The sequence below is a fragment of the Cervus canadensis genome, chromosome 22 (assembly GCF_019320065.1).
Source record: "Cervus canadensis isolate Bull #8, Minnesota chromosome 22, ASM1932006v1, whole genome shotgun sequence".
Classification (NCBI taxonomy): domain Eukaryota; kingdom Metazoa; phylum Chordata; class Mammalia; order Artiodactyla; family Cervidae; genus Cervus; species Cervus canadensis.
The window spans coordinates 6,359,699-6,385,791 of record NC_057407.1 but is presented as its reverse complement, the minus strand read 5'-3'; the positions used below and the strand labels follow the sequence as shown (position 1 = coordinate 6,385,791).

Here is a 26,093-nt window from a genome sequence, read left to right as displayed (position 1 = left end):
TTGGGCGAGGCTTGTCTTTTCCTGAAAAGCTGGACAGGCGTGTTTCAGGCCGTGGCAGGCATCTCTCAGTGCATATCTGTGGGCAAAGCCGCGGTTTTCTGCCCAAGGACTTGGCTAAATATACCAAGCTGTGCAAGTGGCTATTGCGTGTCTCCTACCCTGGTATTAAATCCTCCGTTCCCGCTTATTACTGTGTGTGGGAAAAGCAAGAGAGTGCGTTATTTGATAAAGACCTCCTGTGGCTTAATTGTCTCAGTAGTGGGACGAGTGTGTTTAAATTAAGAAAGGGATGGCAGTGGCCCCGGCCACACAGATCTCGTTTCTTTCTGTGAGTCCCGGGGAAGGCACAGTGAAAGGGCTGGGTCCTGGACTAGTTCACTTCTTGAAGGGCTCCACTTCCTGCTGGTTCGGGGTGGGGGGTGGGGGTTGGGGTTGGGGGGTGGATCGTTAATCCGTCCCTGGGGAGAGCTGCTTGCCCCTCGATCACAAGTCAGTGCCTGGCCCAGATGGCACCTCTGCCCACACATGCACCTGGGGAGATGGCACACACTGGCAGGCAGGGGCCTGCTGACCCAGTGTTAGCGCTGCTCATGGGCTTGCTGGAACAATTGTCACCTGAAGGGAATGAAGTATAAGGTTATAAGTGCCCCAAACACAAGGGTATGAACGGTTTTCCCAGCAGCATCAACTTGACCATACTGGAAACAGCTTACGGGCTCATTCACAGATTTTCCTGATGCCCTTGCTATTGGGGACACAAGACTAAAAGACATTATTCGTCTCAGCTTATAGTTCCGGTGTCTGCTGGGCCCCAGGCACGCTTCCTTCCCTCACGGTGCCCTGACAGGTGAGGTCCACTTGTGTGATGAAGGCTGTGGCAGAAGGAAGCACGAGTGGGTGTGGAGGAGTGAAAATCCACCAGCCTGGGAAGGGGGCGGGGGGCTGCCTGGAGGAGGCGGCCAGCTCCAGCTGATCAGGCCAGCTCTGAGCAGAACCGTGGACAGGGCAGGGAAGGCGGAGGGTGCGGGGGCGTTCCCGGCACGGGGAGCGCAGAGCACGCACAGAGACACACGAGTGCTGGGGTGTGCTGGTCTGGAGTGGAGAGAACCCAGGAGGATGGGTTTGGGTTGGTCACGTGGCCAGAGTGCCAAAGAAGTGGGGTAGGCGTGGCATAATGGGGGCCCTCAAGAGCCCCTGAGGATTTGAAACACTGGAGTGATGAGCTCAGGTTGTCACTGTACAAGGATCACCCTGGCAGCAGTGAGGGGGATGCTCTGGGGTGGGATCAAGTGAATGCCGGTGCGTGTTGGGTGCCTACCATATGCAGGGTCCTTCTGAGCAGCCAGCTCAGCTGTGAGCAAGGCAGACCGCGGTCCCTGCCCTCCCGCCCACCTCCCGGCCTAGGGTGTCGGGCAGTGAAGGACAAGCGAAGGGAACAGGGCAATTCCAGGAAGCGAAAGGGGCTTTTAAAGATCCAGGGGCTCTGGTGGGTGACTTTTCTGGAGGGAAGCAGGACCGTTTGGAGGAAGGTGATCTGAGAAGGGCCCCTGAGGCCTGAGTGACGTGAAGCAGTGCTCAGAGGCCCAGAGACAAGAGCGTAGTCGGCACGTTTAGAAACAGGACTCACACCAGGGTGACCAGAGCATGGTGAGTGGGGTGAGAGGGGCTGGCAGAGGCGGGGAGGGCTGCGGAAGCCAGGCCGGGGAGGGCCTGTGGGCCTCGTGAGAACCTTGGTCTCTCTCGTCAATTCAGTGAGAAGCCATCTGAGAGGCATGATGTGACCTGGTTTTGAAAAGGGTACTGCCTGGCTTGCAATGGGGGGAACTGAGGTGGAGCCGGGACAGGCAGGAAGCTGAGAGCTATGGCAGTGGGCCACGCAGGATGTGGTGGCGGCTCAGACCAAGGTGGGAGCAGTGAGGTGGGGGGAAGAGAAGCTACTGGACTCGGAATATGTTTGAAGCCATTAATGCTCAGGTTTGCCCGCACATTAGAATCCCCTTGGGCAGCTTTTGAAAAGTACTGATGCCATGGGCCCGCCCCCAGAGATTCTACTCTGATTGGGGTGATTTAACGCTCCCAGTCGTCCCTCCTATTCAGCCAGATCTGAGAACCGCCAGTGTGGCAGAAGGCATGAGGGATCAGGGAGAGTGCCTTCCAGAGTCTTGGCCAGAACACCTGGGAGATCTGCTGGTGCCCCTTGTTGGATGGGAGAGCCCAGGGAACAGATTTTGGAGGAGAAAGTACGGCTTCTGTTCTGGCCAAACTGCAGGTATTACGTGTAAGCAGGGGCGCCAGGTGGGCAGTAGGTAGCCAGGTCTGGGGCTGGTGGGGATTAGGGGTCAGACCTTAGAGTATACAGGGAGGTTACTGGCTTCTATGAATAGAAGGCGTTGGCTGTCAGGCGGGAGGGAGAGGAGGCTTCCGCCCTGGCATTCCTGCTGCACTCACGTGCGTGTGTTCTTTAACCCCTGCATGGTGCCCCCTCCAAGGTCTTCTTCAGTCTGGTCCCGTCAGTCAGATGCAGGAGAGAATGAGCCTCACTGGCATGTTGCTCGGCTTCCAACCCCAAACCCTTGAGAGCTGGAGTTGCCATATCCCAGACACCACCCAGCTTCTCAGAAGTATGTCTTGCTGTTGGCCCCAAAGAAAACTGGACAAGCAAGTAATAAAGCCTCTGTCAAATAAATACCTATAGCCGTAAGGGGAGCAACTCAAAGCATGTCCTGCTGACGTGCCCCATCTCAGGCTCCTCATGCTGCCGCCTGCCTGTCCCCACTCCCAGCAGGTGACATCTCATGTAAAACCCTGCATGCAGAAGAGAGACAGATGGGCTGCAGAGCCCCTGGGAACACCCCCACGCCAGGTTCCAAGGGATGGAGCTGGAAGCCCAGCGCTCACCTTGAAAGTAGACAGTGGGGGCTTCTTATTAACACTGCAGGCAGAGTCTGGGTTTAGAAAGATATCATTTCAGGATTCTATGGAGTTTCCTATAGAGCTGTATTGTTTTGTAGGTCAATTCATGCTGTGTGTAATTTTTCAGAAAAGTTTATGCCCAGAGGTTATAAACAATGTATCATAATGTATACATTGTATATTGGTCAGAAAAACTTGCATCCTAAGGCATAAACAGTGTATAACAATGTATGTATTATGTATCATTTTGGTTTGTTAGTATTACTAGTAAAAGAAAACAAAGAAAAAACCCTCCTACAGCCAGTTACTTGTGCCACTTTGAGCTCTGAAGTTCTTCTTCCAAATGTAGCATCAGAACGGGTCGCAACCACTACAGCTTTCTGGACCATGTAGCAGTCACTTACTCCAACGTAGTTGTAAACAGGTCCGCAGAGAGCTTGAACAGAAAAGGGAAGAAAGACATGACCTGGAGGCGGAGCTCCCCTTTGAGCAGTGGGGTGAGAAGGCTGGGCCTGTAAGGAGGGAGGCAGGTGGACGGAGGGCCCAAGCCTCCCTTGGCTGCTATGCTGGCTGGAGCAGGCGGGGCTGGCGCCCATGTCGGACTGGTGTTTGATCTCAGGTGCCCACTCCGGCCCTCCCTGAGGCTGAGCCACATCCTCAGAGGAGCTCTCTGTGTTCCTAAAACACTTCAGACGTAGAGAGGTCTGGAGTGGCGCCACTGGCCCGGAGGAGGCCGCCCCGTGAAGACAGCCCAGACACCAGCTCTCATCTCGGCCCCTTCTCTCTCCCTGTCCCATCCCAGTTTCACCACCCGTCCTTTTCCTGTTAGAAGTACTCATCCTGGGAATGCTGGAATCCTCAAGAATCCTGAAGGATTCCGTTTAAAATTTAGTTCTGGGTGGCTTCCCTGGGGGTCCAGTGGTTAAGAATCTGCCTGCCGATCCCGGGGACATGGGTTTGATCCCTGCTTGGAGGAGACCCCCACGTGCCTCGAGGCAACGGAGCCCCGCGCACCACAGCCGCTGAGCCCGCACGCCATAGAGCCTGTGCTCCGCGGGAAGAGAAGCCGCTGAAGGAGCGGGCTTCCGGGGTGGCGCTCGTGATAAAGAACCCACCTGCTGGTGCAGGAGGCGTAGGAGATGCGGGTTCGATCCCTGGGTCAGGAAGGTTCCCAAGAGAAGGGCATGGCAACCCACTCCAGTTTTCTTGCCTGGAGAATCCCCTGGACAGAGGAGCCTGGCGGGCTGCAGTCCATGGGGTCGCACAGTCAGACACGACTGAAGTGACTTAGCACACACGCACACACACACTGCAGTGAGAAGCCCCCGCACCACAAAGAAGAGGAGCCCCTGCTCGCCGCAGTTAGAGAAGCCAGTACATACACAGCAACGGAGACCCAGGGCAGCCAAGACAGTAACTTCAGGTCTGGGACCGTGTCTGTCTCCCAGCAGATGCTTACAGCTGAGAGTTGATTTCTTTCTGTCCTGTCTTCTGGAAGCCCAAAGCCAGGTATACTACATGATCACAGCAGTTGTGGCAACCTTAGGATCAGTTACCCTTTTTTTTCCCCCTCCTTTCTTTGGACCTAATTGTTTATTAGCCTCCTCATAAATTACCTCAAATCTGAGATTAGAGAACAAGAGGACTAGAAATCAGTTCGGTTTAACCACTTCGTGAAGGGAAAGAAAAGTCCTCTGTCTGCCTGCCGGCGCCCCTCCCTGTGAACACCTGCTTATGAATGGACCTCACCTGACTCTCTGAGACCACCGCAGGCCTGCCACTGGAGTTTCAGCCACCAAAACTGGAATAACGGGCCTCACTGCGGCATGCGGCTGCTCGTGCCTGCTGGAGTCTCTCTCAGTGAGCTTAATGAGGGTCTGTTTCAGGCTCGTGCCGCGGCAGAATGATGTCAGGCCCGTGGAAACACGGGACGAGAGGCGCAGGGCCGCCCCAGAGTGCCGTGTGCCGTGTGTGGGAGCTGAGTGCTGGACGCAGCCAGAGAGGGGCCTTGCACACTTGGCCCCCAGGCGCTGGCACTTTCCCTGGGTGGGGTCAGGGACTTGCCTCAGGGTTCACTTGAGGAGGGCGCTACATTCTCCTTCGTGCCTGGCGGTCTCATACCTGCCGCTGAGTAATCCACAAACGCCAGCTGGAGAATCTGTCTAGCTCCAGAGAGAAGAGGGTGACCCATGTGGGGGTTACCCCCCGCCCCCGCCTTTCTGTGGAGGAGACAGGTGGCCTTGCGGCGCAGGCCAGGGCTGGTCACCTGTTCCTGGTAGGGGCAGAGATCCTGCAGGGTCTGTGATCCCGTGGGTCCTGAGACAGTGTAAGCAAGTCTTCGTACTTGTTGCCTGAGATGAATGGTTGGTGCCTCTTGGTAACCTTTCTCCTCCGCTTTCCAAGTGTGTCCTTTTTATATCATCATATTATCCTGCATACTGATTAAAGTAGGCCTTATCATTTGGGGTCTTGTTTCAGTCTTAATGTTTGTCTAGTGACAGTTCTTAGCAGGGGAATGGTGTTATGGCATCAAGGCAAATCAAAAGTCTCTTCGACCAGTTAATAGAAATATCTAATGAATACATAAGTTGTCTTTTGATGATTGTTGTTCAGTTGCTCAGTCGTGTCTGACTCTCTGCAACTCCATGGATCTTTCCCAGTGTCAGGGTCTTTTCCAGTGAGTCGATTCTTCACATCAGGTGCTCAGAGTATTGGAGCTTCAGCTTCAGCATCAGTCCTTCCAATGAATATTCAGAGCTGATTTCCATTAGATTCTGGACGTGGGTCTGAATCCTGCTTCTGCCACTTAGTAGTCACGCGATCTCAGAAAATTGCTTAACTTTTCTGCCTTAGTTACCAGGTCTATAATATGAGGAATATCATAGTCTCTCCCTCATAGGTTTATTGTCAGAATTAATTGACTGTGTACAGTGAAGCCCTTGGAAGTGTGCCTGGCATAGAAGCAATCAATAAATGTCTGTTATATCATCACTATTAGCTCGGCTTGGATTTATTGAAGACTTGCTCCCTGCCAGGCCCTGGGCAATTCATTGGGCTGCAGATTAAAGACATTGTCTCTGTCCTCCAGGAATTTACAGTCATGTAGGAGAGATCAGAGCATAGTTAAATGATAGGTGTTATGAGACAAATAGAGGCTGTGGTAGCACAAAGGCGGAGTGATGGGCTCTGTCCCGGGCGTTTGAAGGCAGAGGGTGTGGTCCAGGTTTGGGGCAGGCGCAGGGCTTCCCGTGTGGCTCAGGCGGTAAGGAATCTGCCTGCTGAATCAGGAGATGCAGGTTTGATCCCTGGATCCAGAAGATCCCCTGGAGAAGGAAATGGCACCCCACTCCAGTGTTCTTGCTTGGAGGATTCCGTGGACAGGGGAGCCTGGTGGGCTGTAGTCCACAGGGCCACAAAGAGTTGGACACGACTGAGGGACTAACACACAAGCCGGAGGCAGGGACGAGCCTGAGAGATGAGAGGGGGGTGCTGATTTGGGCCCCTGAGGGCACAAGAGGAGGGCTTGGAGAGCACAGAGCTTTGGGGTTGTCCAGGGCGTGGGAAGGAGATGGCATTGAAGGGGTGGTTCAGGGCTGGGTCTCAGTGACCTTACCTGGGCCATGCCCAGGAGCTTGGACTCTGTACCACGTGAGGGCTCTGGGGAGCCAGGGAAGGCTTTTTTTAGGCAAAGGGAAGAACATGATCAGATTCATGTTTTAGAAAGTTGACTCTGGAAATCAGTTAGGGGGAGGCATAGAGGTGAGGCTGCCGGATGCAAGGGAGAGCCTGGAGGCAGGCAGACCTGGGGACTCTCGTATCTGGGATACATGGTGATGGGGCTCAGCTAAGGCCGTGAGCATGGCGTGGAGGGGAGGATATTGGAGTCAGGGCCTAATACGGGGCCACGTTAACTTGGTGGAGTGGGTGGGAGTTTGGGGCGGAGGGTTAGAAGAGTTGAGGAGGACTAGTGGGCTTCTACCCCCAGTGACCAGGCAGATGGGTGTCCCATGGGCCAGGAAGGGGAGAATGGGAAAGAGAGTTTGGGGAGGAAGTGGTGGGGTCAGTTCTAGCAGGTTGAATTGGGAGGAGGGGAAGGGGTTGGATTATTTTGTCTGAATGCTTTTGAACAACCAGGTAGAAACACATTCAGCTGCAGAAGAGGTCCGAGTTGGAGCTAGTGGCCGGGAAGGTTGTCTGGGGAGTGCAGGATGAATGGGGATGAGGGCAGCTGGCGGAGCCCCGAGGAACACCCAGGTCCAGAGGGTGGAGACCCCGAGGGCATGGAGCAGCCACAGGAGAGAGACGGGGAGGGTCTGGTAAGAGAGGGCGGAGGACTGACGTTTAGACTTGGCCACAGGGGGTTGCTCGTTGACCTGGTGAGAGCGGTCCCTGTTACGGAGGCAATAGGGGCCAGAGAGCGTGAAACAGTCAGAGGTGAGCAGAGCGCAGTGCACACAACCCCAGAGAAGCTTAGCTGTGATGGGGAGAGCATGGAGTCTGCTCCAAGAGCTCAAAGGGGAAAGCTCCGAGGTAGACGGATGAGCCCCTTGGGGTCCAGGGATGGGGGTGGGGAGAGGAGGAGTCTGGAGGGGATTACTTCAGCAGCCTCAGTTTCCTCTGACATGGAAAGGGAAGTGAGTAGGGATCGAGGAAGGTACTGGAAGTTTGGGCTAGCCACTGAAGGGAATGGATGATGGAGTATCATGCCTCCTGCCCCCAGATTCAAATGGATTCCACTGCAGGATGAAATCTGTTTTAGACGCTTATGAGCATTTTTTATGGGTGTATAGATTTTTTTAAAAAGTGTTTGTAGCTTACTGTGTGAGCTTCCTACAATGCAGGAGACCCGGGTTCGATCCCTGGGTGGGGAAGATCCTCTGGAGAAGGAAATGGCAACCCACTCCAGTACTCTTGCCTGGAAAATCCCATGGCAGAAGCCTGGTAGGCTACAGTCCATGGGGTCGCAAAGAGTCGGACACAACTGAGCAACTTTACTTACCTGTGAGCTTCCCAGGTGGCGCTAGTGGTAAAGAACCCGCCTGCCAATGTAGGAGACGTAAGAGACACAGGTTTGATCCCTGGGTCAGGAAGATCCCCTGGAGGAGGCCAGAGCAACCCACTCCAGTATTCTCGCCTGTGAAATCCCATGAAACAGAGGAGCCTGGTGGGCTACCATCCATGGGGTGGCAAAGAGTCGGACACGACCAAAGCGACCTAGCCTGCAGAGCTTGTTATGTACAAGGAGAAAAGACTGGAAGACCACACTCCAAAATGTTAACAGTCCTAATCTTTGGATGATAGAATCTGAGGGGTGGGTTTTCCCCGTTTGCATTTTCTCTTCTCTCTGCATTTTTAAAAGTCATGAACAAGTATTGCTTTGGAAATGAGGAAAAGACGAGTAAGTTTTGCTCTGCTGAGGTGCAGTGACGTGGAAGCTTTGAGCCATCCCTGTGAGATGTAAGTGGTGGGTGGACGAACAGGGTGTTTCTTTTAGTGCACGTGTGACAACCGTGGCAGAAATGTCTCAGCGGGCCTTCCAACTCCGCGGAACAAACTTCCTTACCATGAACTAGTACGTTCTGAAATCGGCGGACATGAGCCCAGAAGAGCCTGTTTGTTTTTCAAAGAAGGACAGAGAAAGGGAGCAAGGTGGATCCCTCAGCTCTGGGAGTGGTCCAGCTCATCTCTAGCTCTGCGAGGGAGGCTTCCTGGGTGGGTGGGGTCTCGCCTGGATGGGAGTGTGCCTTCAAGGAGATGTGTGCAGAGGCAGTTCCATGGAGGGGAAACCTTTGGGAAAAAGGCTGTGCTCTTGAATCGATGTTTCTCTGGCTGGGGTCTGGAATAGCAGGCGGTAATGAGAAGACCAAAAGACAGCTCCAGGTGCCCTTGGTGGTGTAAAGCTCTTGTAGCCTTTATGGGGGGAGAGGGGTCTCCTGAGGTTTACAGCAGATTCTGGTGGCAGGGACCTTAAATGCTGGACCTGGGTGGGGGGCTGAAAAAGTGACTTTCATTTAGGAAAACAGCCCCATTGCCTCATCTCCTTGGGGAGACGATGTTCCTTAGTGCTTTTCCCTCATACACGTGACAACAGTGACTTCCAGATGTGGTTCTTTGGCTTCAGGATCCATGAAAGGTCACGTGATTGCCCAAACTCAGTTGCTTTTTTACATTAAAGAGAATTTAAAATACAGTCCTCTCGAGTTCCCTGCAATCCTTCTTCCTGGGTCAGCGCCCTTCCCAGGCCCCTTTCAAAGTCCATCAGGGTGGTCTGGGCCCTGGTTTGCCTCTGAAGACTTCCAGACCCTGACGCTCCACTGGTGCCTTAAGGGGGACCCTCAGCTGTCTCAGGATGAGACACCTCATAGCATCTCGGTTACATAATTCAGGAAAGTTGCTCATACTCCTGCTTTGGATAGCTCCTTCCTGAGTATCTATTTTTCCTGGTTTTTCAAATGAGTTTTTTTCCTTATTGTAGAAGCCACATGTTCATATTAGAATATTTAAGAAATATAGTTAAAAGTTAATAAAAAATTACTGTGATTTTACTACATGAAATAACCATTAATACTTGGCACACACGTGTTTCTGTATTTGTATATGTGTGATCTTTACCAAAATGGGCCTGTAGTCTACATATTGTTTGAGAATCTACTTTTCCCTGTAACAGTCTATCATAGATGTTTCCTGTGTCAATAACTGTGTACTTTTATGGCATATTTGATGTCAACTGCTGGTTGTTCATTCATGTCCAACTCTGCGACCCCGTGGACTGTAGCCCACCAGGCTCCTCTGCCCATGGAATTCTCCAGGCCAGAATAATGGAGTGGGTTGCCATTCCTTTCTCCAGGGGCTGTTCCCGACCCAGGGATTGAACCTGGGTCTCCTGAATTGCAGGTGGATTCTTTTACTGTCTGAGCGGAGTCCACCCAACTATGTCCTAAATGACATTGTATGTACCAGGTAGTCCTTGCCTACCAAAGTTTGTTTGCTTTTAAAATTTCTGTGATGGGCTCTTCTGGCATCTGACTGTATTTTGAAGACCAGATTTTTTTTTTTTTTTTTTTACTTCTCTTTTGAACTTTTAGAAAAAATTAAAATGAAATACTTGAGACAGTCAAAAGGGTATCAAGAATAATATGATGACCACTCATGTGTTTACCTCCCAGCTTTGTAAATTAAAAAAAAAAATTACAAAGACAGGTTAGCCTCTATATGTCCCACCCTCACCCCCACTTCATTCTACTCCCAGCCTCCCCACCACCACAGAACTGATCATTTTCCTGGGTCACGTCTGGTTTTCAGCATCTTGGTGTGAAGAGCACATTGAATATTTGAGGGCAGTGGCTCACAGTTTCTTGTGGATTCATAAGAACTAAACACAGATTACCAATCCATGACAACAGTCCTGAAAAAGAAGAAAATAACACTTGATTCCATTTTAAACAGAACCCAGTAACATTCAGGGCTGTGCATTTTGACCTGGGTGAACTGGACTGTTTGATATGATAATACCCAGTGAACATTCGCAAGAACTGAAGCAGTCCCTGGGAAATCTAATGTACACCAAAATAGTAGTTGATGAGTCACATCCTCAGTGAAATATTTACTGATACATAGGAGAGGATGCATTCAGTGAAAACAGTTTTAGTAAAATGGCAATAGAAGGTCATCAGGAACAATGTAACTGTCCAGTGTGGACAATTATTCACTTTTCCTAGGGTAATTTATCCCAAGGTAAATTCTTATCCTCGGTGTTGGCATAACTCTGAACGGAATCCACGTGTTGTTGGCATGAAGATGCCCTGTCCCCGTGCATGGAACTGCTACTTTCGAATGACGGCCGCCTCCGCGGTATGTCACAACCTAGGAACCCCTCGCCTGACCCTGACGTCCCTCTTCCTTACAGGGGGCAGTCCCCAAAGGAAATGCCACTAAAGAATTCATCGAGAGTTTACAGCTGAAGCCCGGGCAGGTGGTGTACAAATGTCCCAAGTGCTGCAGCATCAAGCCTGACCGAGCCCACCACTGCAGGTACGCCGTGCCCGCCCGGGCCCCCTCCTCAGCCCTGCCCCCCACCGTCGCCCTCACACTCCCCCACCACCATCGCCCTCACACTCCCCCCACCGTCGCCCTCCACACTCCTCCGACCATCGCCCTCCAGACGCCCCCCACGGGCGCCCTCCCCCACAGGGCTTCTGAAGGTGCCCCGCTCTGAGCATGGAGTGACCACTGCGACTCTCCCTCCCGCCTGCACAGGCGGGCAGGGGTGGGAAAGGTGCTGGGTTTGGGCCCAGCACACCTATATCGCAGAGCTGGCTCTGCCACACGCTAGAGGGCCCCACCCAGGCCCTCACCATCGTCTCTGCTCTGTGTCCACGTCTGAAACTGAGCGGATTCCTGCCCTTCCTACCTCACAGCTTTATACTGTATGAAGGGTGCTCAAGGGAAAGCTTTAGAAAGTCATTCTGGGCATGTCTAATACCTGACATCTCTGAGGGGCAGCTCCAGTTTCACAGAAATTGGAGATGTCACCTGCTTTCTTCCTGGCATTGAGGGCCGTGGAAGCATGTGGGAGTCCTCAGGGTGGGCAGGTCATGCTAATGTGGATGGCCACAGGGAAACAAAGGGGTTATCCTTGAAGGAAAAGAAAGACTTTTCTTACAAACAAAACTTGCAGAGGTCTGACTGTTGTAGAATTCAGCCAAAAAAGATGGTTTTTCCCTTTTGATTTTCAGATTGCTTTGTTCTTTTGAGTCTTCTATGCCAAAAAAACCCACAAAAACTTGTAGCTAGATATTGCGCTTCATCATGACAAGAGAACTTGAATGCTAAATTACAGAAATACAAGCATGTCACTTGGTCCATTTTTCACATGAGTGTGTGCGGGTGCTGGGGAGGGGCTGCAGAGGAATGAACCGCCTCTCAGTGTCAGGAGGCAGCGTCAGCCGGACGCTGTGGAAGCAGCTGGGCTTTATGAGAGGTCCGAGTGGTGAAAGGTAGCTTTTCTGTGTGGGCCGCGCTGCCCACCTCTCGGAGGAAGGCGGTCAGTCTCCACATCCAGGTGCCGTGGTTGGCTCCCAACACCTGTTGTGTCCCAGGCACCTCAGCCCACCCCATCTCATCATCGTTGTTCCCGAGGTCACCCCCAGAGATAGCTTCGCCATAGCACCGACTCTCCCTGGATGAGGAATTCAGGCTGTCTGTCTTTCCGTCTGTCTGAGAGAGCGAGCTGGAGCCCTTCCCAGCTCCTTGCCACATCTCAAGGGTAAGGGCCAAGGAGCATGGGCAGAGGCCATGGGAATTGTCTTCTGTCTTCTGTCGCTGGGTCAGCTTGTTTCTGAGATCTGAGATCTGTTTCTGAGATCTTTGAACCTAATTCAAAGAGGGAGGCAACCATCTAGCCTTCTTCTGCCTGCCTGAGGCTTAGGAGGCCAGCTGCCTTCCCCTCCCGGCTGCCGTGATTCCTCGGGGCGTCCCGGTGTGGTGGAGCGATGCTCCGGTCAGCATTGGAAGGGCAGTGCTGTCCCGGTCACACCGGGGACCATCTCTCAGAGCCTCAGCTCTCTCCTTTATAAAGAGGGTTGTTCCTCCTAGCTCGAGAGGATTCAGTATGAATATCTGTCTGTCAGTGGAGGAGTGTGTGAGCACTGGGGATGTGCTGGGCTTACACAGGCGGGACCAGAAACAGGGAAGGGCGAGCTCTGTAGAAAGCACCCGGGCGAGCACAGTGGTCCTCTTCTCCTTCCTCCCCGCCGGGCATTTCCTCACCGCCTCCTCAGCCCTCCCTCTGCAGGGTGATCCGAAGGAGGTGTTCTTGAGTGCTAGTAAACAAATCGGCCTGAGCCAAACAGAGCCGCTGACTCAGATAAGCTCAAACTCAGAGAAACCCTAGTGACGATGCCTGTGCGAGGCCTGTTCCTGTCTCGGGAAATGTGTGCTGACAGCCACTCCCTGGTGATGGCTCGTGGTGGCCCAGGCCATCCAAGGACCCACGGTCTCGGATGAGCAGGGTCCCCAGCACACGAGACAGAGCTGGGTTTGTGGCTGGTGGAGCCGAGGGGCCTGTGGCCCTGCTGGCAGAGAGTGGGCATCAGTCCTCCTGCGCAGGTGAAGGGGCCACTGTTTGTGCCCAGCTCTCTGCTTCCTCTCCTCCCAGAAGAGTTTGTGGAATTTAAAACCTTCTCTGTGCCCTCAGCTCTGATGGGTACCATGCATATTCCCTGACATTCACTTGTAGGTGTTCCTCCCAGCCTGGTAGTCTGTGAGTGGGTCTTCCTTCCAGCCAGGCTGCTTTCTTCCTGACATCGAGGACCACAGAAACATGTGGAAGTCCTCGGGGTGGGCAGGTCATGCTGACGTGGATGGTCAGGGCGTTAGGCTTATGTGTTAGGTTCTTCTGCACAAGGAGATGGAGATGTCTGACCTTGGCGAAACCTCATATTCCCCCCCACCTCCCAGCACACACACGCACACGGACACACACACAGGCTGAGACCACCGTGGGCTGCTTAGGCCCCTGCCAGCTTGTTCTGTCTTCTTCGCGCCCTGTTTGAGCGCTTGTTGTTGTTTACTCACCCAGTTGTGCCCGACTCTTTTCTACCCCGTGGACTGTAGCCCGCCAGGCTCCTCTGTCCAGGGAATCCTCCAGGCAAGAATACTGTAGTGGGTAGCCATGCCCTTCTCCAGGGGATCTTCCCGACCCAGGGATTGAACTCTGGTCTCCTGCTCAGCAGGTGGGTTGTTTACATCTTCCCTGTTTACACCAGGGAAGCCCATTTGGGCACAGCCTTGCCCCAAGTTGTTTCTGAGCTGGGACCAGGATGCTGGAGATGCCTTTTTTGCTTGTAATTTTAATTACAGTGAGTGAGGTATGAGGTGAAAGCCCATATGCAGATATGGTCCCCTAGGGACCTGCCAGCTGGGTGCTTTCTCCTTCTGTGCTGTGGGGTCCCCCCTGAGGTGGTGGGACCTGTTTCCCCATCTGTAGTGTCAGAGCCTTCTCCGCTGACCCTTGCTAAGCTAACCCCAAGCTTGGCTCTGGGCTGTAGTGGTGGAGAGGAGATGGCCCTAACCCAGGAGCTTACCGCCCAGGCAGGACAGATACAGCTTGATGGGTGCTGCTGTAGGGAGGGTGGGCAGAAGCCCTCAGCCCGCTCCTTGGAGCCTGAGGGCCAAGGAAGGGCCCTTGTGTCTCCCTGGAGAAGGAGGCACAAGCCCCAGGAAACCTGAATGCATGGGATCCAGTGAGCTTGTCGGGCGCTTCTAGGCTTTCCAGGGAAGCGCTTTGGGGATGGATACTGGTAGGGAACCCGGAGGAGGAGGGGAGAAGCCCCTTCCCTCATCTGAAACCAGAAGGGACCGGGGGGACCCTGAAGTCAGGAGCACCCAAAATAACCTCCAGGGAGGACCCTTGGGTCTTTTCAGCGACTGCCATAGCGCGCTTAGGATGTGCCTGTGCCCGCAGCGTCTCGCACGGGAGGCACTAAAGCTGGCGCAGGAGAGGAGCGGGGCGGTGGGTTTCACCAGGAGCTGAGCGTGGAGAGAGGACCCTCTGGGAGCCCGTGTGGCCACTGTGTCGGGGGGAAGGGACTCCAGGGAGCCTCCTGCACCTGGGGACTGGGCAGAAGGCTGGCTCTGGGGTGTAAGTCCCCCGTGGGGTGGCAGGGGCTGTGGAAGGCCCACGTCTTTTCCTCCTCCCCCTGATGGCTGGTGTCCGAGATGAAGTAGCCAGGCAGGTGAGGGCAGTCTCCCCCGGGGCCGGGAGCATCCTTCCCCTGGCCCCCTGCAGACCTACCCCTGGCCTTGCCCCTGCGGCTCTCCCACTCCAGTCCCAGAGCCGCTCAGGTCGGGCGTTCATGAGCCATGGGTCTGTCGGCCTCCAAAGAGAGCCTCCAAGCCTCCTGTGTGGAGGCTCCCGCGTGCACCACCACTCGACCCGGGAGCCCCGCTTCTGAACAAGTCTGTAAGCCAGAGGGGGAGGCAGCGTCTTAGCCTGTCCTGTCTCTGCAAATAGGAAAGAAACTCAGAGACCGGCACTCTAGACAGTGCCTGCAGCCCTCAGGTGGCTGTGTTCCTGCCTGCTCCCCGAAGGACGAGCCGTATTCTGATTTGACTGCCCAGAGAGGCTCACTCTTTGTGAAACCCATCTTCCCAGATTCACACTTGGCCTCTCCACGGAGGCTGGGAGGGGAGAGCAAAGGATAGATTCGCTTAACCTCTGACAGCTCTCAGAGGATGCCAGGCGCTTTGGCACCTCTCTGCCGCTGAGCAAACACTGTCTTGGAGCACCCACCTTAAATCCCTTTTACAAAATAGTGTGAGTGGAAGAGAAGCTGCTCAAGAGCCTAGAGCAGGGAGGTGGGCACCCTCAGGAGTTCCCTTGATGGGGAGGGGTTTAAGAAACCCCAGAGCTGAGGAAGGACGTGGAAGAGATGGTCTGCAGGGCTGGTTCCATGGTGGGAATGTGTTGGATGAGGCCCAGGACGCAGGGAGCTTTGCTGCCTGCTCGTCGGGACTTGCATGACTGTACCCTGGGAACAAGGAAGACCTACTCATTCATTCATTCGTCCACATTGGTAACACAGAGGCAGAGCAAGGTTGACCAGTGGTGGTGCTCCTGGCACCTGGCTTTCTGTTTACTGCCCTCCATGGCCCTTTCATGCATCCTCTTACCCTGCCTTTCTGGCTCCCAAGGAGACTCTGACACTGGTCCAGCATCTCTGAAATGTGCTCATTTCCCACAGGCCTGTGTTACCACGAACCCCTGAAGCTGTGGGAAGAACGAGGGTGGGGACCAGCATGATGCCCCCACTGGTCTGAGCCAGTACCTCTTCTCACTTTCCCATATGCATCCTGTGGGGCGGGGGGCTGGCGAGGGGGGGGGTCTGCCTTGCCAGCAGAGCTCATGCTGGGTTTAGGAAAGGCCACGCCTCCCCCGTTCAGAGTGGTCTGTGCTTCTTGACCTGTAGTCTGGGAACAGATCTCCCGCAGCCCCTCCGCCCCCCCGTCCCTCCCCCCCACCTTCAGTAAGAACCTGAGATAAAGTTGGTTATGGAAACTAGTGGAAATAAAAGCTGGTGTGAACTAAGGACCTTTCAAAATATATGTATAACAAGCTTGTATTTACAGTATTTCAAACTGTTTTGAACACATAATGCCCCCAAGATAAATTGTCATGGAGCCTATTTTAATGAACTGAAAAAGAAACGGTTCTCGATGAGTCCATCTGTTGGCAGATGGCTCTTCCTGAACTTGAGCTTTGGGAATAGCTGCTTTCGAGCTCCTATTTAAGCTTTGTGCTCTTGTTTCAGATTCTTACGTGTGTCGTCCAAAAGGGAATGGGGAGGGCATGTTTTTTTTTTAATCAAATATCATAGCTTCAAACAGTTCCAGACCAAAAACTATCCCAGCAACAAGTTAATAACTGTTTGCACATTAGTGGGATTTCTGGTCAACACTTAAGCTCAGATGACTCTTCTGCTATTTTCAGCTAAGTGGATATTATCTTAAGAGCTGAAAGATCCTTAGAGGGGGACTTCCTGCAGCCCTGTGACAGGCCATTCTTGACCCCACTCTGAACTCTTCAAGTGCTCACTTTTCTCTCTCTCTCTCTCAGTGTCTGTATTTCGTCAGCCACACCCCGGCAAGTTCAGGCCCGCCCTTAGGTTTTTTGGCCTTTGGGGGAAATTAGGAGTAGCTCTATCCCATCTCATCCCGTCAGGTTTTTGAAACTGCTTCTTTTTTCTGTCCTCTCAGTAAACCAAAGTCTCAGCCCACTCTTCCCTCAGGAGAGCAGTGTCCGTCTCAGTCAAGTCAGTTCCAGCCTTTTTCTCTGTGAAACAAGAGAAGAGGCCTCGGGGGTCGAGTTCCTGCCTTCCAGGCCCTTCCAGCACACACACAGCGAAACAGTGGGTGGCGCCCAAGCGCTGCTTGGGAGGAGTGGGGTGGAGCGTGGGTTCTGAGTCCCCTTGGCCCTCCTGCCTCTGTGGGGACCCCCCCTCAAGGTCTGCCTCGCGGCTCTTTCAGCGTCTGCAAGCGGTGCATTCGGAAAATGGACCACCACTGTCCCTGGGTCAATAACTGTGTTGGCGAGAACAACCAGAAGTACTTCGTCCTGTTTACAGTAAGTCAGCTTCGGAACGCCGTCCCCACCCTGCGGGGAGCACGTGCCGTTTGCCTTGCTGCTGGCAGGACGGTGCCTGGCCACGTAGACCTCTGCCTTTCTGCCAGAGCTCTCCTTGGTTCCACACGGCCTGCTCCCATGCCCTTCCCTCGAGCATTTAGAAAACTGCCTCCAGATAATTAGCTCTAAGCAAAGGGCCGTGTTCTGGGCTCCCAGGCCTGGTGTCCGAGCTCAGTAGCCAAGAAGGTGGCCACCCTCCCTCAGCAGCAGGTAGGTGGAGGGCATTTAGCATAGAGGGCTGGAGGGACCACAGGCAGTCAGTGCCCTGTCCCCTCAAGGGCAGCAGGCCCAGAGCCCCCAGGACAGCCCAGGTCCCGCCTACCCCCAGGGAATGGCCGCGCACCTCCGACCTGGGGGCGGGGCCGGTGGTGGGGGCGGGGGGATCACCAGGTGGCTCTCCGGCCCCTCCCTGCTCAGCCCTCAGCCTGAGTGTTCCTGAGTGGGAGGCTGCAAGCACCCCATCCCAGGCGCCTGCAGAGCCAAAAGGTTCTCACAACAATGGCGTCTGCCCTGCTTTCCTGTTGCAGATGTACATAGCTCTCATTTCCTTGCACGCCCTCATCATGGTGGGATTCCACTTCCTGCACTGCTTTGAAGAAGACTGGACAAGTGAGTATGTGCCAGGGCTTCCCTCCCTGCTCCAGGAGGGGCGCGGGACCGGAGCGGGGGTGGGCTCTTTGTCTCCGTCCTGGTGCCAGGGGCCAACCTCATTTTATTAGATCTCCTGCAAGCCTATGGACTGACCAGGGAAGAAACAGCAGAGGCCCGAATATCTCTTCATGAAATAAAGCAGCCCCTTAAAGTCAGTTCCACAGGTAAAGTCATGAGTCGGACAGACCCTCCAGCCTGAGTGGGCCCAGGAAAAAATGCAAGCCCCAGCAGGGAAGCGCATCCCAGGAGCAGAACCGTGCCTTTAAGTGAGGAGCTTTAATTAAAGATCATTGCATCCCAACCTTGCAGAAATCCATTTTTAACTTTCTGGCTAGGACATGGGTGGTTTTTGTTCATTTGGGTCTTTTTGTGTGTGGTGATTTTTTTAACTGCTTAATCACCCATGTTTGTTAAGATTGTAGACAAATTCTTCCTGCTTTTGAAGTATCTCGTTTAAAGATGCAGATGCTGAGGAAGGAACTCCAATCACAAGACTGCATAGATCCTGAGGGGAAAAATATAGATGCTGAACATATAATTAAAATTTGAAATTTTTTAAGAAGAATAAAAATGAGATATAAGAAAATAGTTTTTAATATGGTAGTCCCCACTTATCTGCAGGAGGTATGTTCCAATATGCTCTGTGGATGCCTGAAACCTCAGATACTATGGAACACTACATATACAATGTTTTTCTTTTATACAGATATACCTATGATAGGGGCTTTCTGGGTAGCTCAGCTGGTTAAGAATCTGCCTGCAATGCAAGAGAGCCCAATTCGATTCCTGGGTCGGGAAGTTCCCCTGGAGAAGGGATAGGCTACCCACTCCAGTATTCTTAGGTTTCCCTGGTGGCTCAGATGGTAAAGAATCTGCCTGTAATGCGGAGACCTGGATTTGATCCCTGGGTTGGGAGGATCTCCTGGAGGTGGGGCATGGCAACCGACTCCAGTATTCTTGCCTGGAGAATCCCCAGGGACAGAGAAGCCTGGTGGTGTATGGTCCATGGGGTCACAAAGAGTCAGACATGATTGAGGACTAAGCGCAGCACAGCATACCTATGATAAAGTTTAATTTATGAATCAGGCACAGTAAGAGAGTATCCGAATGGCCAACATCACCACTCTTGCACTTTGGAGCTGTTATTAAGTAGCATAAGAGTTACTTGAACATAGGCTCTCTGATACTGTGGCAGTCGACTTGGTCACCAGAATGATTGGTAGCATATGCAGCATGAACATGCTGGACAAAGGGATGGTTCCCATCTCATGTGGACAGAGCCATGAGATTTCATCATGCTTCTCAGGAGAGTTTGTGCTTCAAAACTTCTTATTTCTGGAATTTTCCAGTTAATATTTTTGCACCAAGGCTGACTGCAGGTAACTGAAATTGCAGAAGGCAAAACCACAGATCCTGTAGTTGCTGAAGGAATGAGGCGAGGCTGCCTGCCAGGCTCCTTCTTTCACACACAGTCTGTGAGACAAACACCTCGAGCAGAAACATCGTATTTCCACCCTTTTACCATTGATTGGTCCCCTTCTTCATTTCATCATTTTTTATGAGTTTTCCTCTTCCTGCATGTACTGACTTCTTAGGTATCTTTAGCTCCTGACCAGATATTAAGAGATTTTTCTAGCCTCTGTTCCTAGCGAGCATCTGCCCCCTTCTGTCTCTCCGGTCCACCTGGCTTGACCTCTCCTAGGGGAAGAAAAACCCCATAGGTACTGGTCACCTCAGGCTGCTGCAACAAGATGCCATAGACTGGGAGGCTTAAGCATTTATTACTCACGGTTCAAGAGTCTGGAAAGTCCAAGATCAAGGTACCAGTCAGTTCCATCCCTTGCGAGGACCCTTTTCCCAGCTCGAAAATGGCCCTCTCCTCCTGTGTCCCCACCTGGCAGAGAGAGAGAAAAGCAAGCTCTCTGGTGTTTCTTCGTAAGAGGTCCTGAGGGTGGGGCTCTGGCAGTAGAGTTCGTGCCCTTAAAGAGAGACGTGCGCAGTGCTGAGAGTACTGAGGGCCGCTGGTGGGGCTTTGGAGTTGGCTGGGACCATCGTTTCAGTCTTCCCACGTAGTGCACAGGAGACTGTCGAGCAGGGTCTTATCTCAGCCTTGTAACAAGCCTGCAGTGTTGGAGAGATACTCCCCTCTTTGCAGATGACAAGAGCCAGTGCTCACAGAGGTTGAGCAAGTTGCCCTGTCACATGGCTCAGAAGAGGGACTGTGATTCAGGCCTTAGTCCAGAGCAGCCTTTTCCTATCCTGTCTGGAAGACTCCACCACCCAGGGTCTTACCTGCGTGCTCTGGATTATGGAGTGGATTTCCTCCATTAGTGGATTTCCTGATGGAGGCAGCTTGAGGCCCCCAGTTGCTCTGGTCTCAGGGCAGGGGAGATGCCAGACAGTCCCCAGAGTACAGGCTGTCTGTGCCGTTAATACCATCTCTGCTCAGCCCTGGATCAGTGGGGCATCCAGCTCATGTTAAGAGGAATCCCCCAGAATGAGGGCATCTTGAGCTGATGTTCAGACAAGGGTAAGGAGGCAGTTCCGCCTTCCCTCAATCTGCTTCCCGCCTCCCCAAACACCACTTGCAGTTCCACGGCCAGCCCATGAGAAGGATGCTCGCAGCTGTGCCAGGATGGTGGCCAGGCCACCGCTCCAGGACAGCTGTAGGGGGTCAGGAAGCACGGCACCCTTGTCCGAGAGCAGTGCCCACTTGCTCATACTGGGCCGAGGCGGACCGGGGCAGAATTCCCCTCGTGAATCCTCGACCGTCCCACAATACAGAAAGGAAAACTAAAGCTCAGAATGCCCCGACCTCTCGCCCAGATTCTTTTGTCATCAGGCATCGCTCCAAGGCTGATGGCCAACACCAAGCTGAACAGAAAGTCCCTGCCCTCCTGGAGCCTGGGGGTGGAGCGGGCAGGGCAGACATCAGACAAGGGCAGGAGGAAACAGGCGACTCCTGACGCACGGGCTGTGATGGCATAGCATATTAGTGCAAGCTCATGGTGTCGGGGGCTGGTGCGGGGCCCTGGAGGCCAGCGAGGAGCCCGGTCCTGCGGGGCTGGAGGCAGAGTGGAGCCCCGAGCCTGACGTGTCCCCTCTCTCTCAGAGTGCAGCTCCTTCTCGCCGCCCACCACGGTGATCCTCCTCATCCTGCTCTGCTTCGAGGGCCTGCTCTTCCTCATCTTCACGTCCGTCATGTTCGGGACCCAGGTGCACTCCATCTGCACGGATGAGACGGTGAGCATGGGGGCAGCCTGCTGCCACTCCCTCCACGGCTGAGGTGGGGGGCGGGGGCTGCCTGCAGGCCAGACCTGGGAGCCCAGTGGCCAGGCCCCATTCCTCCACTTGCAGTGGCCCGCGGTCTTCTTCCTCCCCGCCTGGGACTGGCACTGAGGTCACATAGGCATGGGGCCCAGCGGCCTCTCTGTTACGAGCCCTCCCAGCCTCCCGTGGTGGTTCAGTCTTGTCCACGGCGTCACTCTACGAGGCACTGGGGTGCCCTTCCTGTCTAGTAGCCATGGGCCTGGAGACGGGTGATGGACAAAGGGTGCCCTGACCCGCATGGCACAGGCAGGGTCAGCTTCCCAGTGAAAGCGTCTTTACGACCCGATCCTGAGAGTGGCGTCAGGAGACAGCGCAGCAGGGGCCCCCAGAGCAGTGGGCACAAGGCCGGTCCTGGTCCTCGTCCGCGGCCTTCCACCTGCCCCCCTTCTACCTGTTCACGGCTCCTTCTCTGGGAGCTTCGAAACTGTGGAGCCCACACCCCTGGTACCACTGCCGCCACCTCGAAGCCTTCCTAAGGTGTCCAGAAGCCTCCTGGTGGCCAGTCCATGGCTGTGGTGTGGGCATTTCTTCCCTCTTTGGCTTTGGGTCTGGGTGAGGGGTGCCAGGCGGAAGGGGCAGCCCTGAGCTCTGGGGGGAGGTCGTGAGTCCGTCCTCACCAGTTACCTCGGGGTCTTCGGGAGGATGTTGGCCAGGTGGGTAGGCAGTCTTAGCTGGAGGCTCATAGAAAGACTCAGCCCTAACTGCTGCTGCAGCCCCACCTGAGGGTGTGGAGACTCAGTGGGCGGAGGAGGACGGTGTGCTGGCTGCCAAGTCACCAGCATTGGGATCTAGGGCAGTGCCCGGTCGTTTAGGAGGTTGCGTGCCTCTCAGCACCATTTTTTCTTCTATAAGCATTAGTACCCTTATAAATGAGTGTCTGTAAAAATTGTAGCCGATGGGGTCCACCCAGCTGTGTGTCTGTGCAGCGCATGTGACCGGCTTCTGTGCGTGATGCCTGCAGGGAACCCAGAGGTGACCGCCTGGCCCCACCCGTTGTCGGGACGCCACCAGGCCACACAGGCTGCGGCCCAGGGGGGTCGGAAGGCAAACTCTCATGGCCCTGGTCCTAGCTGTTCTTCCCTGTCAAAGCTGTTCCTAAAGGGAGCCGCGCTGAAAGGAAGGGAGAGAGGAGTCGAGGGCCTGCCTCGCGTGGGCGAGGGTGTCCCACCCTTGACCAGTATGGTATGGTCCCAGGGCTCTAGGCTGTGAACACAGTCGGACTGGGCTGTCCCCTCGGGCCCCAGCCCTGTTCCTCCACCTCACAGAGACCACGGCAGATAGACCCCTGGTCGGGCCCCTGCCAAGCCGCTTCTGCCTTGTCCTCCAGCCCCACCCGCTCACCAGCCCCTTCCGGAGAAGGGGAAAGAAAGGGACCGACCTGCTCCCCCAGCTCGTTTTTCCTGCGAGGCTTGGCTGGGGGTGGTGTGAGCTCCGTGACAACTGCTGAGGCCACCTCGGGTCACCCTTGTCCCCAGAGGAGCCCAGGAAGGCCTTGGCCAGGGCCGAGGTGGAGCGGTCTGCCGGGGCGGGCCCTCTAACCTGTACTAACCCCTCTGTTCCCTCCTCTGTGCTGACCTCTTCCTCCTGCTCACCTCCTCCGCTGCACCTGGCCAGCCCCCCTGCGCCGGGCGCTCCTCGGCCTCCCCGGCTGGCGGGACAGACAGCGCCAGAGCGGTCATTTGACCTGGTCCTTTTTTTTTTGTCTGCAAAGTGGTCATAGCAGCTTCAGAGTTCCCACGAACCAATGCTTGGCTCTCACGAGCTCAAGCTCCCCACGAGCTGAGGCTCCGCACGCCCCAGCCTTCAGAGCGCTCCCACACACAGCTCGGCGCTGGGCCCGGACCCCCCGGCCAGGACTCACTTAACACCGGATTGTGTGACCAGGAGCAGCGGCTTCGGGGCCCGCTGACTTTCTTACGTGTCCCTTCCTGCCTGGAGGGACTTACACAGACGTGCCTGTTTGCCCACCCAAAAGAAAAACGATGATTCCTTTTTGTCTTTAGTACTTTTTATGAGAGAAAGAGAAGAAAAAAAAAATATACTATGTAGATAAGCTTCATGGCTTTAAAAAGGAAGCATTTACTCCATTCACCTCGAGCTAATGGATTTCTCTCCCCCAAAAAACCACAGCAGTAAAGTGCTTGACTGAAAGTATGATTGTTCTTGTTTTCAGGGAATAGAACAATTGAAAAAGGAAGAGAGAAGATGGGCTAAAAAAACAAAATGGATGAACATGAAAGCCGTTTTTGGCCACCCCTTCTCTCTAGGCTGGGCCAGCCCCTTTGCCACGCCAGACCAAGGGAAGGCAGACCCGTACCAGTATGTGGTCTGAAGGACCCTGAGCTGCATTGCCTCTCAGACACAAACCCTGTCCCAGCACTACCGTCTGACCCGTTCTCATGAATGTCTAAACCGAAAAGGCAACACAACTACTCTGATACATTTTTTTTTTTTTGATGTCTCACATAAAATGGCTGAACATTGCAGAGAAAAAAAAAAAAATGTCCCCATGGTTTTTATTTTTGAAAAGATCATCCTTTCTATTTTTTGGTGACCGAAGCTGCTTTCCTTTTTTTTCCTATTTAAAATCACTTCTCTGGCCTCTGGTTTCCTCTCTGCTGTCTATCTGGCATGACTAACGTGGAGGGCACTGTCTCCAGGCCATGCCCCGCCCTTGTACTAACTGAGACGTGACGCTTGTGCGTGGACGGACCGGCCCGGACGCCTGGTGGGGGACCCATAGGAGAGAGCCAAGAGGGCCCGTGACCTCCCACTGCCCAGGAGGCAGTGGCAGGTGCCTCAATGGGACTTAAAACCTCGCTGAAGATGGATGCTCACCCCTTGTGACCTGCGAGGGCTGAGATCAGGGCTGGAGCCCCAAGAAGGGTCCTTGACCCCAGCAGCCTCGTGCCCCGTGTGAACACGATTTGCCTCTGAATTCACAAACTCAATTGCCTGCCTTGTACTTTGTGGGCTCTGGGTACGTAGAATGATTTTGGGGGTGGGGGGTGTGGAGGTGAAAGGGGTCTTATTTGTATTCCGAATCACCGGTTATATTCCGACTGATCATTTGGAAGAATGTGAAGGAAAGAAGTTTTTCCAGTTCAAAATGCCTTACACAATCACGAAGAGAAGAAAATGACGCAGTTTCAGGCGAGCTCCGTTTCCCTTATTCCCTCTGCTTCCTGTCCGAGCGTCCCACCTCCCTCCCTCTCCTAGAGCGGTGTTCAGCAGTGTTACTGCCAAGCGAACCATCCACAGCCCCACAGTCGACCCCCTCCTTCCTCATTTTTGTAGATCTCCACAGCGGGTTTACTTCTGGATGTTTTAGATCCATAAATGTACACGTCTCCATGTCTTGTCTGTATTTTAACCTGGGAGGCCGTGGACCTGCGTGGGCTGCCCGTGATGCAAAGACACCATCACCCGTCCAGTGGAACCAGCAGACACCTAAGCCTGCGGAGCCAAGACTAACTAGCGTTTCCATTTGCACACTGTGTGTTGAGTCTAATTAGAAGGAGGGAAGGCCTGAAGACCGTGAGGGGAGGTGAGGGGACGGGAAACGTGCATCAAACGCGGAAGTCACATAAATCTGACTGCCGACCGTCTCACATGGGGAGTTGTTTTTAAATGATCACCACAAACTTTTTTTTTTTCTTTTTAATCTGCTTGGGGTGGGTTTTGGGGTGAGGTTCACGAAATCAGCCCGGGGTGGGGAGAGATTTCGTCTAGCTGTGTGATCTTTCAGAAAAGTAAGTGGAACATGCTGCCTCTTTTCAATTCTGTCAGTGCTTCCACATGGAAACCAAACGCAATAAAATTTTTCCAAAACCTGTTCTGGCTGAGCCCCCCATCTCTCATGGAGTCACCCCTTGGGTAGAGCTGATGGTCCAGTCAACGTGAATGTGCTCTGTTGGGGCGTTTCTTTCATCGCTTTAAAGGCATCTGTGCATGCTCCTTTTTGCGTCGTCACCTCTAAAGGATGTTTACAGCCCTCTTTTGGACAAACTGGCCCCCTCGGGCCTCTCTCCTCTGGCTTTTTCTGCAGCCTGTCCCTTCCCTGGTGCTTGTGGATTCTTTGGAACAGAAAAAAAAACTCATCAGGTCTACAAAATTTGCTTCTCCAGTTGGGCCTGGGAGAGAGACCTGTTTTCCTCTGCCCACCCACCAAAAAGCAAAGTGAAACCAGAGGAAATGACTGGAAACTTCCACACACATCCTGGGATGTGGCTTTGAGGCACTCTCCACCACCCATCAGATGTTTATGCAGAGAACCCTTTTCTTAGCAATCTTTTCTGAGTCAGTTAGCTTTGACCTGCCTCTGCTCTGCTGTTTATGCTATAGTCAAGCCTGCAGTCTAGGCTTTTTTCTCTCAATGCTGTTTTTAAATCTAGTCCCTAGCATTTGTTCCCTATGTGCTTCCCCCACCACCCCCAACCCCACCCCTTACACTGATGAAAGAAATGTGGTTGTTGAATGGCCCTAGAGCATTTTAGAAAGCCCTCACTCTGCTGTGTTCCCTCAAGGATCTATCCCTGGGGAGAGAGGGTGCTTTTGCTGTGCTCCCTCCTGCCAGGGAAGAGAGAGTAGGACTCAGGGAATATTGTCAAGTATTTGAAGTCCTCAAAATATCCCATCTTCAAGGGCATTTTTTTTTTTTTAATGAATCATGTTGGTTCTTCTCCCTATGGAGTTTCTAAGGAATACAGTAGATCATGCTGAAGATGTATTGAATTTTGTTTTCAAGTCCCCAAAATAGAAACTCATCATTTACACCTGAGCGTACCACCTATATCTTTCCCAGAGAGTCTCCTTCTGACATCCAACATGATTCTGTCTCTGGGTTTTTACAAGCCCTTTGGCTGAAAGAATGAATGTTCCTAGTTCTCAAGCCAGAATGAAGAGCTGCACTCAGGACATAGGAAATATCCCCAAACTGCCTGTGTTCTTCCTATTTTATCGTGTTGAGATGGAGAATGTTTTGCCAGGAACCCAGTAAATGGAGGCTTCCCGGGTG

The 26,093-nt window shown here is 53.5% G+C and overlaps 1 protein-coding gene across 5 annotated transcripts in view; it reads left to right on the top strand.

The window, feature by feature from the left end:
- The window catches only part of ZDHHC3 (zinc finger DHHC-type palmitoyltransferase 3), a 59,210-nt gene that overhangs the window by 21,246 nt on the left and 11,871 nt on the right, over nucleotides 1-26,093 (top strand). For 2 of the 5 annotated variants that reach the window (XM_043443190.1, XM_043443189.1), the window contains exons 3-7: nucleotides 10,820-10,944; nucleotides 16,939-17,035; nucleotides 17,623-17,704; nucleotides 17,815-17,910; nucleotides 20,859-20,989. In XM_043443190.1, coding sequence (XP_043299125.1) covers nucleotides 10,820-10,944; nucleotides 16,939-17,035; nucleotides 17,623-17,704; nucleotides 17,815-17,910; nucleotides 20,859-20,989 — 531 coding nt within the window. Of the gene's footprint in view, nucleotides 1-10,819; nucleotides 10,945-16,938; nucleotides 17,036-17,622; nucleotides 17,705-17,814; nucleotides 17,911-20,858; nucleotides 20,990-23,249; nucleotides 24,912-26,093 lie in introns of those variants that run through there. The other 3 variants (XM_043443192.1, XM_043443193.1, XM_043443191.1) reach the window with 3 other exon arrangements.